Genomic DNA, 19,533 nt, shown 5'->3' with positions numbered 1-19,533 from the left:
TAGAAGTTTTTTTTTAATATTTTGTGAACCAATGACATTTAAAGATATAGGCCGTATGGGTTTTAAAGACTGCACTTTTTAGAATATCTAAGTTAAATGGGACCCTTTTAGCATTTAGTTTTATTTTTGATTTAACTTAAAGTACACTTGAAAGGCATAACGTCCACTTTAATATGTAATTAAGTTAGATATTACATAATGTAAATATATAGGTACGTATTAGGTTATGTTATTTATATTTTGTATGTGTGTTGTGTCAAAAAGTTATTTTTATATTTTTATATCACTTTAACCGGTTAAAGTAAGTAAATAATTTAAGTGTATAATTGTAATAGGTTTAAAATCAAAATTAGTTTTAGTGAGTATTGTAATAAAAGTCGAAATCTCATATTTTGCGAATGCTTTTATAAATGTTTAATTTTACACATTTTTATTGTTTGTTCCTTTTTCTTTATGAAAAAAAAAACAAACGAAGAAATATTCGATTCTCATAATGATAGTAATCGCATTAAAAGAATTAATAAATTAAAATGTTTGCCGCCTAAAATTAAATCTAGGTTTTACTAAAATGTGTAAGCCCTATGAATAATTTCACACAAATGATCTAAGTTTTGTGTTTACTTCTAACATAAGCGAAGTATTTGATTATGTGATATGAATTTTGATGATTATGTAATCGTTATATAAAATCATCATCATTATACAGTGCAACCTTAATATAACGTACCTCAATATAACGATTTCCTCGATTTAACAAATTTTTCGTAATCCCCTTGAATTGTCCATAAGATTCAATACAAAATATCCCTTTACATTACGAACATTTTTTGCGAACAACCTCTTTATAACGAATTTTTAACTATCAAGAAAAGTATAAATACCTCTAATTAACGAATTTCGTTAACCCAAAACCTTTATATAAAGTTCCAACCAATGTAATGATTATTAATCTCATAGTATGTGATTCATGTCGCGACGGATTTCGACATGCTTTTGTTCGTAAAACGATCATTTTTGTTTAATTTAAATTGGAAAGTAATGTGAACACTGCTGCTCGTCACTATTGTTAAAGATTCCAGTTGAAATGGATCAGAAACGTTAAAAGACCTCTTTATAACGAATTTTAGACCAACCTAACCTCAACATAACGAACCTCAGTTCAACGAATTACTTGATATAACGAATATTTATTTGTTCCCTTCAGATTTGTTATATCGAGGTTGCACTGTAGTAAGCAACTTGAAATTTAAAATACCTTTTTATATTTAACTTCTTTTGTGGTTTGTGCAAACAAAACAAACACATGCAAATGAATATTGTATTTTTCATTGAAGTAGTTTTGTTAAATACATTGTTTTTTATGTAATTTAGTTGAATTAAATTTGGCGCATCCGCGCATCCGTTTCGGAACATTAGTGATTTTAAACGAGATATTAACCACCGTTTAAATTTAATAGTTTTGTTAACTATGTATTATTTTAAATATAATTTTGTGTCATAGCATGGTCCAATTTAGTTAATAATATAATGAAGGCGGGAAAATGTAATAATATCGTTATTATAATATTTATTTGTAAATATAGATAACTCTTATGAAATATTTGATAATGTATTTTATGTACTTGTATTATATATATAAAAAATCACTACTATTTGTCTTATTTATTTCTATTACCCTGACTATTTATTAATTACACATAAGGAAAAATACCTAATAGGTATATATATGATTTAGGACTCCATTTTATCACCAAATTTCATAGAATTACTTTTGTTAATTAAACACGAGTTCGTTTCTTTAAATATAGAGACAAAAGTATATTAAATATTACAATAGTAAGTATCGAACCCACGACCTTTACTACAATAGGCACTAACCACTAATCTAACGGGGTCATTATATTAGCATTGCTTTAAAACGACTGCGTTTCATAAAGATAAGAAAACACAAACAACAATATAGCTTGGTCTTTACCCAGTATGAAATGTCATACATTTGATAGATCTACTTACACTGGTTCATTATTGTAGAACAATTATTTCTACTCACGTCTGGGTTTTTACGTTTGACATAGACATAAAAATTGTTTTGAAAAGGAAAAGGAAGTTATAAGCCTTATAATAGCTTGTACTTGAAGTTACACTTAAATTTAAAGACTTTTTAACGGATTTTAAACGCGATTTATTCAAATATGGGATTTATGTATAATCCCATATTTGAATAAATCACGTTTAAAATCCGCTAGTCTATTTCTAAGTCACATTTATAGTAAAAAATGACAAGTAATATGAAAAATTAAACCAAAAAGTGTTGATTCGCTTATCCGGAACTTTATCAGCAAGTTGTGCAACTTATAGTTAGGTACTATGTCCTAGTAAATAAATTGTTTGACTAACCAAGTGATGTCACTTGAATATCAATAGTATAACGGAAACGGTTCCGTACTCCATGTACTTACCAAATCAAAGAAACGCCTTGGTATTTGTAACGGTCCATTGTAGATACATTTACAGGATTTTGACAGACACACAGACATTAGTTACGCAATTTTCTGTTGCGTATCAATTGATTATATTGTAAAATTAAGATTCGTTATATTAGGTTTTCAATTAATATGAAATAAAATAAATTTAAATGAATTGGTCGAAAAAGCTTACCAAAATAAAGCGTGCTTTGTCCAAATATTACTTCATTGTATATCAATGTTAATAACTTCACGCTTTCCGTCTGCGGCTTCGCCCGCGTTTTCAAAGAAAAACCCGCATAGTTCCATTCCCGTAAGATTTCCTGGATAAAACCTAGCCTATGTTGCTCAGTGAAGATGCAGCTTTCTAATGGTGAAAGAATTTTTGAAATCGGCCCAGTAGCTTATGCGTACAAACCATACATACATAATTACAAACCTTTCCTCTTTATAATATTATAGTATACTATAGTATAGATAAAACAAAACTGACAGACCAAAATAATTTCAAAAACGGACGTAGAATTTCGCTATAGTAGCGACATCTATATTTAAAGCTTGGAATTAATATTTTTAGTTCCGGTTTTTTATATAATCTGTTTTCCTTTGTCTCAATGGAAATCTTCTTCACACGAAGTACTTAAAAATATGCAAGAACATGGCGCCATTTTGTATTGAATTAAGTACTTATTACCTATTTCCGATACCTTATTACCGATTTTTTTTTTTTTTTTTTTTTTTTACGGATACGTTTAACGAACTCGCCGTCACGTAGCAGTGCAATAATTAGTATCCAACATTTAAATTAGTTTGAGTGGTATACAGTATATATAAGTGCTTAAAATTGTGTGTACTCGTTACTGGCACATCAGTGAATAAATTCAGTGTATAAACATTCACCGTAAGTCTTTAAAAACATTAAAAAAACATTTTTTCTTTCGAAACTATCAACAATCAGTGAAGTTTACGTAGTGTGTTATTAAAACGCGTAAGCGACGCTCATTGCACGGCGCTTACGACCTTCTTCTCGGACATTTTTACACTGCGATACATCGTGAACAAAATTATATTAATATTACCCGCTTGTGTAATTTTCTATGCACCCAACTGGTTCTGCATTTCTATTGCGTGGACATGACCGAATCAGACTTTAAAAAAATTTTGCCTATGAATAAATTGAAATGGAAGTGTCCTACATGCAAAGCTAAGAAGCATACAGCCGCCCCAGTTTCGTCTTCACCTAAAGCGAGTTTGGCGCCAGCATCGATACTGAATGTAGACACCGATGCGCTAACTCGCTATATGGACACAAAACTCGATAGTTTGCGGCAGCAATGGCGCGAAGATTTAAACTCTGCCATCATAGAAGTCTCCAAAAAATTTGATAACGATATTAACAACCTGGCGAAACGTATGAACTGTTGGGAGGAGCGGTTAACGCAATTAGAGAAGGGCTACGGAAATCATTTGCAATCTGTATCGGACAATACGTTGTTACAAGAAAATAATGCACTCCGCGCGGACTTGCAAACGCTAAGCTCTAAGTTTGAAGACCTCGAACAAGCTTCACGAAGTTGCAACGTCGAAATACAAAATATACCCGAACGCAAGGGGGAAAATTTAATACATCTTAGTTTGGAGATTTGCAAACTGGTGGGCGTCAATTTGAAAGACAGCGATATCAGGAATGTACACCGTGTTGCACCAGGCATCCCCTCAGACCGCCCAAAAAATATCATATTGCAACTCACAACTCGCCGGCAACGCGACGACCTGATCGCCGGCGCGCGCGCGCGGCGCTCCCTCACCACTGCTCAACTTTTTGGTGCGCCTACAAACGCCGCGGATGCAACAAAAAATACGCGCTTCTTTATAAACGAACACCTTACACTTAAAAATAAAATTCTTTTTAGTAAATCTCGTATTCTAGCCAAAGAAAAAAATTATAAATACACTTGGGTGAAAAATAGCTGTATTTTGTTGCGCAAAACAGATGATTCCAAGGTCATTCATGTGCGATGTACTGATGACTTGATTAAAATCATATGACTAGCTGTTAACTTTACACTAATTATAAAAAACTTATTTATAAAGCATGCTAAATTGTCGTCGTTTAAACACGTTTATTCCCTGTTTAATAATTATACTAACTATTCAATGTCTTATTTTAATTTTGTATTTGATGCGGAGAGGAACACGAACACTATTACTAACTCTACAGTCGTTTTATTGTTAAAAGGAATAATTATATCTTATTTCTATCTTATATCTAATACAATGTATTCTAAAGTACAATGCATTCTAAAACTTTGAATATATTTTATCAGAACTGTGGAGGCATAAAAACTAAACTCACTGAACTAAAATTAAATATTCTTTCGAGTAATTATGATTTAATAATATTGGTAGAAACCTGGTTGACATCATCTATTTTGGACGCGGAGCTTCTAGCAGATGGTTACGTTATTTTTCGCCGCGATAGAAACCTCACAATTTCAGGTAAGAAAGGGGGAGGGGGAGTGTTAGTATTTGTCAAAAAAGAATTAAACGCTGTGAGAACTTCCGAACTCGAAACACTTGAAATAGAAGAAATATTTTTATATTTTCCGTCTAATTCGGGGCTGTTGCTAAACGTATGTTATATTCCACCGGCTTTAAGTAACATCTCATATGATACATATTTTCGAAAACTCTGTGACGTATATTCTAGTTCACGTTTTAGTAATTTTCTAATCATCGGCGATTTCAACCTGCCATATATAAAATGGTCTTTTGATAACTCAGACGCCTTTCTTGGAACCGTGCACACTGAAACATCAAAATCTCTGATGTATACCATGTCATTTATGAACCTAAAGCAATCAAATAGTATTTATAACGAAAATGCGAAACTGCTTGATTTAGTACTATCTAATATACCCAATCGTGTTCAATCTTCTGCTGATCCCTTATTGAATGTTGTCCCTCATCACCCGGCCTTAGACATAGTATGCTCGATATCTGTTTCTAACGTGATGCCTGTGAACTTATTAGCTAAAAGGAACTTTTTTAAAGGTAATTATGACCAAATTAACTTTGAAATAAATAATATAGACTGGTTCACTCTACTGACACCTCTTCCATCGGACAAAGCAATTGATATTTTCTACGAAAATATTTACAACATTATTAACACACACATTCCTTTGGTTAAAGTAAAGTCCACAAAATACCCAGTCTGGTTTTCTAAATGTTTAATTCAAGCCTTAAGGCGTAAGCGTAAACTTTGGACGCGATGGAAGACTTACGGTTCTCTAAGAGATTATCAAGAGTTTTCCCTGTTACGAACGCGAGTGAAACAGCTTCTTACTACATGCTACAATAATTACACGGCTAACATTGAAAAGTCTCTTAAAGAAAATATTAAGTACTTTTGGAAATACACGTCTTCTCTAAAAAATTCTAAGTCGGGGTACCCACGTGTCATGAAGTTGGCGAATTCTAAATCTGACGATCCAAATGTTATAGTTGAAATGTTTTCAAAATATTTTCAGTCAGTGTTCGAGCCAACATCCGCTGCGGCATACAATGTGGATAATATTCTCACAGACAGTCATTATGATAACACGCACATAAATATAAATTGCATTCGTCTTACTAAATCCGATATACGCGCTGCCTTGCAAAACATCGATCAGAACAAGGGTCCAGGACCGGATAAAATAAACCCAGTTTTTCTTAAACAAACCAGTAAAACACTCTGTACCCCTTTGGAGATTATCTTTAATAAATGCTTGAGTTCTGGTTCCTTCCCAAATATATGGAAGCAAGCATACATAACACCTATCTTTAAATCTGGTGAGAGAAATGATGTAGAGAATTACCGCCCCATTTCGATACTTTCGGCCATTCCCAAAGTATTTGAAACTTTAATACACCGACACATCTATTCGAGTTTAAAACATCTCATCTTAGACCAACAGCATGGATTTGTCGCTGGTAGGTCAACCGTATCGAATCTTCTTGTCTTTTCCAATTACTTATTCAATGCACTGGATCATAAACAACAAATAGAAACGATATATACTGACTTTAAAAAGGCATTCGACAAGGTAGATCACTTACTCTTACTACAAAAATTATCATTTAATGGAATTAAGGGAAATCTGCTACGCTGGTTTGCTGCTTATTTAAGCAATCGAGTACAATCAGTTGTTATTAACGGTTACACTTCCACTCAAGTTACTGCTTCCTCGGGCGTCCCGCAGGGCTCGATCCTCGGGCCCCTGCTTTTTGACTTATTTATTAATGATATTTCACAATGTTTTGAAAAATGTAAATTCTTGTTGTATGCAGACGACCTAAAGTTGTACTCTAATGTTGTTGATACCAAGGATATACTTCATATTCAAGATGACCTAAATAGATTGGATGATTATTGTAAACGCAATAAATTATTTTTGGCTTATAATAAATGTAAACATATTACTTACTCTAAAAAGAACAACAAAATTCCAACAGTATTTAATCTGGGAGGTCACCAACTGGATTCGGTTTCCTGCATTCGTGATCTCGGTGTCTACTTCGATGAATGTTTAATACTCGATCAACATATAGACCACATACTCAGTAAGTCTTACCGCATGCTGGGCTTTATTACACGCGTTACTAAGGCTTTCAAGGACGGAGACGCATTTGTATGTCTCTATAAAACTCTTGTGCAATCTCAATTGGAGTATGCCTGTCCCATCTGGAATCCGTTTTACAATATTTACATAAATAAATTGGAGATGGTTCAAAAGAAATTTCTACGCATCCTAAATTTCCGCCTAAGTGGTGGTCGGCAACATTACGAGGATCTTTTGCGTCGTTACAATTTTCTTTCGTTAAGTCAGCGCCGAAATTTAATCGATTTTCTCACGTTAAGAAAAATCTGCGTAGGAGAAATAGCCTGTTCAGAACTTCTTAGCTTAATAAATTATCGCATCCCATCCAGATCAACACGCTCAAAAGACTTATTTCATATACCGACCGCCAGAACCAATACGGGTCTTCGTGTGCCTCTTCACAGAATGTCCAGTTTTTATAATACCTATATGAATGATCTTGATATGTTTTCTTGTTCCTCTTCGTCTTACAAAATGAATGTAAAAAAATTGCTATTGAACATGTAAGAATGTTAATGTGTAAAGATTTTGCAAATACTTGTTTACCTCCGTTTTTATGTACGCATGATAAATATTACTTATCGATTATTTTTTCTTGTCGCTTTTACTGCTGAGTGTTGGCAAAAATAATAACATATGTTCCCAGTGAAAACACTATAAGGAGGCATTTTCATGTATCTTTAGTTAATAAGATTTTTTTGTTTTATATATCTCTGTCTTTGTCTCTGTATGTTTTCCAATAAAGAAAATAGAAAATAAATATTTTAAATAATCTAAACATGACAAACGTCTATTTAAAAAAATATGTATCTAATAATCAATAATTGAACATCTCTAAACATAGTAAGTAAGCATTAAATAATTAAATAATAACTTTCAAATGACACATATTTAGGTACGAGCGGAATATTAAAATGGCTCACCATTTGTGCAAACAATGGATTGTATATATATATTTATAATTGTATACTTTGTGTACTTATATGCAATGTCTTTGTTATTGTACAATACAGCTGGTTATAATGTTTCGATGGGGAAATGAAAATTAATAGGTTAACTATATATTTTCTCAATAATAATATGAGGAATTTACCTATGTAGGTATGCTAGAATTAGAAACTCTGTTCATCAATCCAGCCTTTCAGGACGTCCACTGCAGGACATAGGCCTCCCCCAAAGATTTCCATAACGACCATCGGCATGACTCCAGCGGCTCCCCGCCACTTTGATCAGGTCGTCTGTCCAAACTATGTTACTAGAATCTATATATTTAACGAATAAACATCTGAGTATGAAGAAGAGAAGCATTTAACATATGAACAATTTAATTAGAATTATCAAATCCTACACCATGCGAAGGCAAAGCTTACATTAGTATGTAAGCTTTGCCTTCGTATGGTTCCTTTGCATTCGCATCGTCATAATTAAAATTTTTTGGTTTCAAAACAAATCATAGAAATATTACCTTTCTAACATTAATCATTGATATTAGTATAGGTCCATATATATAGTTGAATAGTTTTCCATAAAATTACATAACAGTTTCACTTTGGTTACGTAAGATCATTCGGAATGATAATCAGGTGTGACACGCTTTTGTCGACTTTTCTGTATGTTTGTAAAGAAAAAATATTAACATGTGTTGCTTAACGTCGTTCACTCCCAGATGACATGTCGTAACTTAGGAGTATTTAAGTTACAAGTTACTTACTTTATAGTAGGTGTATTGTTGTTCAGTAGGTTCTTACGCAAGCAGACTATAATAAATGTTCCTAATAATAAATGTTCATACAATAATATTTGTAAATACTACTACAGTAGGGTCAAAGACCTCTTATGAGGGTAACCCTGGGTTCAAGAATTTTACCTGTGATTTTACCATGACGTTTAAAAGCAGCATTAATTCCAGAGTGTGGATAATGACGGCGCTATATTATGTACTAGCGGTCCGCCCCGGCTTCGCCCGTGGTACATATTTCGTAATAAAAGGTAGCCTATGTTCTTTCTCAGGGTCTAAAGATTATCTATGCCAAATTTCATCAAAATCGGTCCAGTAGTTTATGCGTGAAAACCATACATACATACATACATACAAACCTTTCCTCTTTATAATATTAGAATAGAAGAATAGACTAGTTACGGGCGCTTCGCGGTTTCATCCGCGTGGCGCCGCCCCTGTTGGTCTTAGCGTGATGATATAATATATAGCAGCTTCCTCGATAAATGGGCAATCTAAACCGAAAGAATTTTTCAAATCGGACCAGTAGTTGCTGATATTCAAACAAACGTTCAAACAAACTCTTCAGCTTTATTATATTAGTATAGATATATTATAGTATAGATACATAGATGAGTCATCTAGAACCTAGCGCCATATCTTTCCCACTCTGGAAATAAGACATCATAGTAATCTCCAAAGCACCACACCACCACGCTGGCCAAGCGCGGGTTGGCCAGCGTTCTTCTTTGGTATTTGTGTTGTTTTCTTTCACCGATTGGGGTGATGTTGATAATTTGCAGATCCAGTCAAAATTCTATTTTATGTGTGCATGTGTAATCTAGTTAGAAAACGATATCTTTTAAATACTTTTAGGGACTTAACACTGTGCTACTTTGTTGTTAATTTTTTTTGGACTTGATGGAAAAATGGAAGATATTAAAATAGGTATTGTATTGATGATATTGTATCAAAACCTAGCATAGTTATTAAATGCATTACCTACATTATATTTAAAAACAATATTTATTTAGAAATTATTAACTATTACAGTATCAAACACAATATTAACAGTAAATAAAGTATCATCAAACGGACATACAAAAGAAAATCGAATTAAATTGTTATCAACATCTAGTTATCTAATAAAGTTAATTAACATCACAATATGCTTAATTATTTACGGTTATTTTAACTTCAATGTAAATTATGAATCATCACAAAATATACATAGTTATAGAAATGTTTCATGACTCAGACAATTGTAGAGGTATATTATAAAAGGTACATCCATTTATAGTTTAATATTACAAAATATGTAACTAATTCTGTTTTAAATGCATATCTACCAGAAATGGATGGACGGGTTCTGATAAAACTTTGCAATGCGAGCTTTTAAATTATTCACACGAATTCTGTATGAATCATTTATTTCACCTTTCTATTATTTCTATGAAATACCTAATAGAAAGGTGAAATAAATGATTTCTTTAAATGTAGAAAACTCAATCGAAAGTTGTTCAGCTGTTCTACTGAATCAAACAGACCATGGTAGATAAAATTATTTTTGAATATTCTGACGCATATAATATAAACTTAAATATAATGTCAGAATAAATTTATCAAAATTAAAGTGCTCTTAATTAAATTATTTACATTAAATTATCACATTTCTTGTTAAAACGTTTTATTTGTATTCATAATAATTTACTAAAAACACTGGGGAAATATTCAATGATACATTTTCCAAGAATTGATAGTTGTAATTTGATTTTCAACTGATGATATTAAATTATAAAGACTAGTTAATTTCTGTGGCTTTGTTCACGTTAAAAAAATACCTATATTGCGGGCAATAAATAGTAGAATCGAGAGTCCCCTAGTGGGGTAAGGGGCAGATGCATTATACATCTCTTTCACTGATCGATTTTCTTTTGGGACAAGTAGATGATAATATTCTATGTCCTGCCAATAGACTATTTTCCACTGGATATCGAACCTATGACCCGTAGGTTATATAGGTAGGCCGAAGGTAGTTTAATATCAATGAGGTCTAAAAAAAGAATTATTTCAGACTACATTATACCAGTGACAATTACATTTTAGTACCGTAAACTTATCATAAAACTACAGGTTCATTGCTATAAATACAGCTTCAGTATGTATGTTGATACAAACATACATGGTATACAACTACGATTAAAGTGTGAAGCACATAAATATGTTCTTCAATTAAAGCTCATATCATTGTATGTGTGTTTAATAATTGGGATTTGGGTATAAAATACGTGCACGGTGCAGTTCCAATAATATTATATACATATTAATAAAAGCTTTTTATTTAGTTTAAAAACGGTATTATAATTGAGATATAATTAATTATATGACTATATAAATTTAAATATGTAGTCATAAATAGTCTATCTAGCATATTATATCTGCCCATTTTAACTCGATTTAAGATAAATTTTGAGAGCTTAAATTGATGATAATGAGCTTATGCAGAAGGTTTAACAACGTTTTCTTAAACTAGGTTTATAAAATGACGTTATTTCTATAATTTTTTTACTCATTTAAATAACAATGCTGCAATATTTCTTGTGAGAATTTAGTTAATTAATTAAAGATATAAAAAAACATTAGGTAAATCTCAAGAAACTACAGGTTTGTCTACGTTTTTGTGGTCTTTTTGTTAATTAATTACATTATTCTTTATAAGGATACAAAATTCAACTTCCTTTTTTGGATATTGGTAGAATCTATATACATATCTTTCGATTCTCACCCGGGGCAAATATTTGTGTGATGAACATAGATGTTTGCTCTGTGTGTTAATTATCTACCTATATAATTATTTATTTAAAATTATATATGAATGTTTATCAGCCATCTGGTTTCCATAACACAAGCGAAAGCTTACTATGGGATCAGATCAAAGGTGACTGATATAGTGATCTATCAACGCACAGCCGAAACCACTGGACGTATCGGGCTGAAATTTGGCATGCAGGTAGATGTTAGGACGTAGGCATCCGCTAAGAAAGGATTTCCCGAAATTCTTGCGGGAACGGGGAAAAACGGGGATGCACGTACAAAGTGGTGGGCGGAAGCTAGTGACAGATAAAAGAAAACTATTTCCTGTTAATTAAGTTTTATCAAAATTTGCTCATCTGTTTTAGATTTAAAACTTACAGTAATGACTACTTACTATAATGTAACATGAAACATAAAAATACATGTAATTTATTGCTTATAGTAACTAACCACAAGACAAATTAGTTGGAAGTACTTTTATGAACGAAAAAATAGGTACTCTTTTAATGTTTAAATTGAAAAGTGAAAACACCTACCTACTTCCTATGTTATTGCCAAATAATCTAATCTATAGTACCAAGTAGTTAAATAATACGATGACCCAAAAGCGTTTTGTTTTCGAAGCTTAAGCCAAAGCTTCGAAAACAAAACTTCACAACAACAAATACAAGGCCACTGTATAGGTACCAACAGTTACCCAAAACACTGCGCAAAATAAGCAAGGTCACAGTACCTATATACCAAAGTTGTGTACCAAAAGCTCGGAATTTCTACCAAACTTTAACCTTCTAAAATATAACCAAAATACTGGTCAGGCAAAACAAAATCATCACTTTCGTTTTCGGCCTTGATGACGCAACACGACAGGTACAACTTAACTGTGCCATCGACAAGCCATGCTAGGAAAATCACGTACTACGACTTTTATACGATACGACGTTGATACGATATCGGGGCCGTGTCGTATCGTTATTTAAAGTTAAATAAAAAGATCGTTTCAATCTAGCTAGCCAGGAAAATTGTGATTAACTTTAGTCAAAATTACTTAATTTTCAGAATGTTTATAAATATTTCATGTTTAGATTTAGTCTAATACCTATTTGATAATAAATTAAATACCAATTCAATTAGCACGATAAATAAGAGCGAAACATCTTTCAATAAATATTAATGTGCATAGTTTGGTATTTTTGTGCAATATAGCAAATTTAATTTACTTTTTCTTATGGAATAAGGTAATTTAAATTATAACATATTAATCAAATCTATTTCAAAGACTTTATACACTGACTAAAAAGATACAATACATGAAATAAAGTTAATTTATCCATTATCCATATTATATGAAAAAATATATGCTTTTAATGATTTCAGTCTATAGAAATGTTAATATTTTTTGAGAAAAGCAATAAATAAATGACTAATTATCTGAAAATTTTACTTTCTATTGCGTATAAATATACTATCTATTATCTAAATGTAATGTACATAAACGAGCTATCTAAACGATCAATAAAATTACACAAATTATACCATACAAATCGTCGCATATAATAAAACACAATTAAACAAGTGCCAGTATTAACTAATGCGAACAAAAGTTAACTAATAATCTCATTACGCCAATAAAACGTAATTGTATCAAATGACATATCACCCGTGAATCATAACGACATTAAAATCGCAGTCGTGTCGCCGCTAGCAAACACACCCGTTCTAAGCTCCAATCTAGGTGTGCGCAAGAGTTTATAAAAGTTCTCGCATCATTGCACCGCCTCTCATTTAGTCATCGACAACGAACCGCGACAGACGTGTCAATATGGGGAAAGAAGAAATGATAAAAGGCGTGCTCTATGTTGTGAATGTGTTGTACGCAGTGTTCGGTTTTGTGACCGCGGCCACCGGGATATGGTTCTTCGTGCAGCTCTCCGAGTTCGTCGCTCTGAGGAACAGCAACCATTACCTGTTGGATTATAGAGTGTACTGGCCGCAAGTGGCGCCATGGCTGTTCATCCTCCTCGGCTTGTTTGTTATGATGGTGGCGTTCTGCGGCTACTGCGGCGCCAACCGCGAGAGCAGGGGCCTCCTCGGAATGTACGGAATTTTCTTAATCCTCATCGTCATCGGACAAGCGATATCTGCTACTCTAATATTCATATACGTTGATGGTGAACACACGGACCGCTTCATTAAGGATACAGTGTACGACGGATATTACAATTCCCAATCGAACCCTGATGTATTCAAATCATTCGGAAGGATTGAAAGGAAACTGAAATGCTGCGGTGCGAACGACGCTCGAGATTACAGAAGCTGGAGGAATGATTTACCACTTACCTGTTGCCAGGACAGTTACTACAGAGCTACATGTGACTTTACGGACAAAGAAGCTAACGAGAGACTCGGTTGTGCGAAGGTGGCTGCAGTGTACACCAAGATTATAAGCTCGTCCATCGCCGGTGCGTCTCTCCTCATATCGTTAGTGGAAATAGCTGGTGTGATTCTTGCGTGGAAACTGTTCCATTCGCTAAGAGAAGTGGAACATTACCTCCCTGAAAGGAAAGAAGGTGAAACGGAGTGCTAGTTCGGGACCGTGCTTGTACTAACTGCCATTATGAACGAGCTTGTGTTAAGCTGTGTATACACGAAGATCCGAGGAGCCGTGCGGTTGGCAGCTTTAATGGATCGTGACGCAACGTTACGCTGCGCTCACCTTGCATCTTAGTATATACTCAGATTAACTTAACCTTGACACCGTTCGACCGAATTCATTTTATATAGTAGATCACCACCGATTCTGTTAGGACGATTCGAGCCGACACTGCCTGAAACTTTTTCTCCTGGAAATCGGCTCTATCAAGGTTTTCTCTTTAGGGTGTAAAGTTCGTTTCCTTTGTCAAGGAAATGTCGAAATCTTTATCCCCACCTAGTTTAAGACCGCGCGTTACCATTTTTAAAGTATTATTATGTTATTCGTAAGCTATTCATAAGGTTATCGTAATCGACTCCATAATTGGCATTCCATTTAGATAGAAGCTGTTATTTAATCTTTCTTTACTGTATTAGGGTCAATTTCGTGGGGGGGTCATAACTGCGCCTGAACATTCGAGTGGGTTTAATCAACTCCTTCCTCGTTAAACGTGATTCATTATACCTGACTCAGCTTCAATTATACCCGAGACATGTGACACTTTACGATGTTTTCCATTCATCGCTCGCTGGGAGGTTACGCAACGACTCTTTATGTGGTATTTCATCCATGGACGACTACTTAAAGTTGTTTATCGAGGTCGAGCATGAGAAAATTGTGACCTCAAACGCTCGGTTATCGAATAGGCTAGAATTGAGCTCTATTGCTTATTCAATAAACATCTTTGTTGGTATTACCTACTTAAAATTTATGCAACGTGTGTTGGAAGGCTTTCACAACCTGCGTTTGGAATAAATTTGGATATGCCCTAAATTCTGTGTTCGCGACTTGTCCGTCTTTAATTAAGTCCGTCCTTTCGCCATATTTTATAAATATCTCTTAGCATTTGCCAAAGAATATGTTAAAAATCATATTCATATATTTTGCATGCAATTTTATAGTTTTATTATCACATCACTGAGCTCTAAGTTATTTTTGTACGATGATAATATAAATCGACACTAGTCTTAAGTTTTGTTAAGTAAAGAAAATTTTTAAATATATATTTTATAAATACCGCTGTCTTTTATTTATCTTTATTACTTGATGAGATCATTATAATTATATTATTTAATGACACTGCATATTAAAATACATTTTCTTATTAATATATTGTAGAATCAAAATAATTGATTCTGGTTTTCTTTAGTTTAGTTAATGATGACATCATTTAACTGATTTTTATCAATGAAATGAGAATATTTATTAAAAACAAATTTGCTTAGATAACAATCTAAAATGTAAATTAACAAAGAAAGTCATTATAAAAATTATTAAACAAATTTTTTTAACTAGATATATTATGATTAAAAAACTACTGATTTTTTGCTCGCTTTCATAAAAAAAATGCGAGTAAAGCCGTACAGATAAATTAGTATTACGCAATATAAGTGAAAATTTTATTTTACATACAAGAGTGCAATGAACTACTAGAGGTATTTCCTGTATTTACTGTTTTTATTCTTATCTATTGTATAACCTTATCAGTAGATAACAAACGACACATTTTGTTGTTAAACAATTTCAAATTTAAATAACTTTTAAACCTTGCTTCAGGCAGATTTAAAAAAATGTATGACATTGTTCTTGGTTTTTTGAAGTGAAACTTCTTTAGGCGCGTTGAGACTAAAATTTCAAGGTCACGTCATGGCAATACCGTACGTCATGTAGTGGCGATGATTTTGGCATCTTTGAATCTTGCCAAAGAAGTTTCACTTCTGACACGTGTGCTCGGCAAGCACGCTTTTTTGTGTAGGTCAATGTTGTCTATCTCTACATTGCATTTTATCATAATCAGCCAAGCAATTGAGGTAAATACGTTTGTTTTTGTGTTCGTTTATCAAGCTTTAGAATGGCTAAACAGATTGCAATCGGTTACGCACGTTTTACTATACAAAGGAAGGCTGTTATTTACCGGTTTGTAAAATATTTTTTTAGGCTCCTAACTACGATTTTTAACAAAAAATATGACTGAATAATCTTAAAAAAAATATAGAGCAATGGAATAAAATAATGAAAAATATAATAACATGAAACATTAGATGTATTTTATAAGTGAAAACTACACTAAATTGTGTTAATTGAACAGGTATTTAAATATAAAATTCGAAAACATTTTAGTATGATGTAACACCTTATGACGTAGGTACCTATGTTTATCGTAATAGGCACATCAAATTCTCTTCCGGTCTCCACGGCCCTAATATTTCTCAGCAAAATATAAAAATTAACATTATTAATACATTTTAGAATAAAATATGAAAAACTGACAAGAAAAACTCGTCTTTAAGGTACCTACATGGTAGAATATTTTCCTCACCGTGACTCACGTTATAAGGATTTGAATTTTAATCAGTTTTGCTTATACTTTGTCAACAAATATTAACGTGGAGGTTAACACGATTATTTTATCCATCATAATTATGAAATTATCCTATCCTATCCTATCCTTCCTACTTATATAAATGCGAAAGTTTGTGAGGATGTGTGTGTGTTTGTTACTCTTTGACGTAAATACTACTGACCCGATTTCAATGATATTTAGCACACATATTGAAGGTAACTTGGATTAACACATAGGATAGGTTTTATCCCGGAAAACCCACGGGAACGGGAACTATGCGGCTTTTTCTTTGAAAACGCGAGCCAAGCCGAGGGCGGAAAGCACTTATATATTATGTATTCTTATATATTATGTACTTCCGAAACTCCTTATCCGCTCTTGATGATATTGTTTGAATTATATCTATTACCTATTAACTACTCATCAAGATAATCATAATTAAAGGTAATGTGTTAATATAATATAAATAATATGAAAAATATCGTAGTCCTGAATCCTGCTATTTTCGTAAACACATGTAGAAAGGCTTAGTAACATGCTCATCATTCTGACAACTTTCTATAGGTTTTACATTTTCTCTTTTTATTAATTTTGCACGCCTCATAAGCGAAGCGTTGAGGTGGGTACTACTGTCACTTCGCGCAAAACATCTGATTTTTCAAACTTAAAATGTCTTTATGTATCATACATTGCACTTGTAAGATATAACATACACACACATATTAAGAAAAAACACTATTTTTAACGTTCATGATATTTTTGATGTCATTTTTGTTATTTAAACTAGTTAAAAAACAGTTTAAAAAAGTTCTGTCTTCGACGTCCGTGTGTCTGTATGTGCGGATCCTTTTTCTTGTTAACACGATAGCGACCGAAATACTTTACTAATCGAGTCTTTTTTTTCTCTTACGCTTGAGTATGCTCAGGAATAGAACCCTTTCATTTTTCAGGGTCTGATTCGATGTGGTTTAATTGTTATTAAATAAACAAAAATAATAATTAATAAATATTTATTAAAAAAAAATTATGAGGCATGCACTTTTGGATTTTCCAAATTATTATAATTATTTTGCAAAACCAATTAAACGTGTATTCTTTGTAAATAAATCATGATAATTGTCACGTATACTCGTAGTATGAGTATGACGCTATTTCTTTTTTGCCTCATTGCGTTCTAACATGTTTGCAACAACATAATATTATATACATAGATAGGTATGTAAACATTATATATTAATTTTATGTGAGTCAAGTATCGCACCTTACTCATTTACTCAAATGAGTCAAATGATAACGAATATAAGAAAACCAAAACCTTAAAAAAAGATTAAACATAGCGTAAGTACATCATCATCATCATCACTACATAATATCACTACATAGTATAAAACAAAGTCGCTTTCCCTGTCCCTATGTCCCTATGTCCCTTTGTACGCTTAAATCTTTGAAACTACGCAACGGATTTTGATGCGGTTTTTTTTAATAGATAGAGTGATTCAAGAGGAAGGTTTTAGTATACCTATAAGTTATTAGGTTTTAGACAAAGCGGGCGAAGCCGTGGGCGGTAAGCTAGTAACTACATATTTGAAAGTAAGTAGGTATGTGTGACGGATGAAGCAATTGATATAAATTAGACCAAGCGAAGACAGGATTCTTTTGAGTACGAGGAACTGAAAGGAACTTTTCCTTTGTAACTAATATCTATACTTTAATATTATGAAGCTGAAGAGTTTGTTTGTTTGTTTGAACGCGCTAATCTCAGGAGCTACTGGTCCTATTTGAAAATTATTTCGGTGTTAGATAGCCCATTTATCGAGGAAGGCTATAGGTATATATCATCACGCTAAGACCAACAGGAGCGGACTACGTAGAAATGCGGGTGAAACCGCGGAGCAGAGCTAGTGTATTATATTTTGTGTTGTTTTTAGAGAATATAAAGGCAATACTGAATACCTACAGGACTCTGTTAATCAAAGACAACACTCGATATTCATTAAAACAACAACAATTACTAACACAAAAACTAAAACGTAATCTTGACTCATTATTTATCCAATTTGACTAATTATATTTAGTGTGACTACATTTACTACGTAGTGTACCTTATGTACAAAAAAGTACACAATGACTCATCAGGCTTAAAGATTTTATAAATATTTGCAAATAGATATTCTATGTGTGCATTTTAATTGTTTATGATACGAGTTATTCATCTATTGGTAAATACATATTATATAGATGATTTTTTTAAAGAATTCAGTCACGAGACGGGATTGCCTTTCCGGGGCGAAGACTCGGGATCGAATCCGGCTTCGTGATCGATTTTTTTGCTATTCATAAAAAATATATATATATGTAAAGCATTTGAATGCTATAAAACTAAAATATCAAATTCAGGTAAATACACTTATAGAGGAAATATTATTTGTTTGTTTCAACCGAATATGCCTGTGAATATGCTTTATCTATTAAGCTACAGTATTCCAAAATGCATGTGTTACAAGAAAAACGTAGACTATTTTTATTTTAAAATATTTTTTATCTCTCTATAGAGCTTAGGGTGATCAGTTAGAATTACTTTATCTAAGTATAGATAGGTACTAATAACATAGAGAGGAAAGATTTATATGTAAGTATGTTTGTCACGAATTCTATCAAAAAGTATTGGACGGATTTGGATGAAACTATATGGTAATACTTATAGGTTATTACGTCATACATTCGCAATTGACAAAGCTAATATTTTATAACATTGGAACATATTTTAAAAGACTAGCGTCGTCCAGAAATATACACACTTGTAAAAGTTTAGATGACTTTTAATTTTGTTTGTCATAAGTACCTTGAATGTTTTTATT

At 32.6% G+C, this 19,533-nt stretch overlaps 2 protein-coding genes across 2 annotated transcripts; both read left to right on the top strand.

Moving 5' to 3' along the window:
- The first annotated feature begins 3,599 nt into the window (after positions 1–3,599).
- LOC149896702 (uncharacterized) lies at positions 3,600–4,581 on the top strand. Its single transcript, XM_090117052.1, has one exon. It carries the CDS (start codon positions 3,600–3,602, stop codon positions 4,512–4,514), a length of 915 nt encoding a protein of 304 aa, XP_089973178.1. The 3' UTR covers positions 4,515–4,581.
- Positions 4,582–13,413: 8,832 nt separating this feature from the next.
- LOC149896701 (CD151 antigen-like) lies at positions 13,414–15,348 on the top strand. The gene has a single exon (XM_090117143.1). The coding sequence runs from the start codon at positions 13,462–13,464 to the stop codon at positions 14,224–14,226; it is 765 nt and encodes a 254-aa protein (XP_089973269.1). The 5' UTR covers positions 13,414–13,461; the 3' UTR covers positions 14,227–15,348.
- The last annotated feature ends 4,185 nt before the right edge of the window (positions 15,349–19,533 follow it).

Source organism: Colias eurytheme, chromosome 27 (genome assembly GCF_061535395.1).
Source record: "Colias eurytheme isolate Ceu_HAF_F1 chromosome 27, ilColEury1 Martin Lab GWU primary, whole genome shotgun sequence".
In the NCBI taxonomy this organism is placed as follows: domain Eukaryota; kingdom Metazoa; phylum Arthropoda; class Insecta; order Lepidoptera; family Pieridae; genus Colias; species Colias eurytheme.
This window is presented reverse-complemented; position numbering and strand designations above follow the sequence as displayed.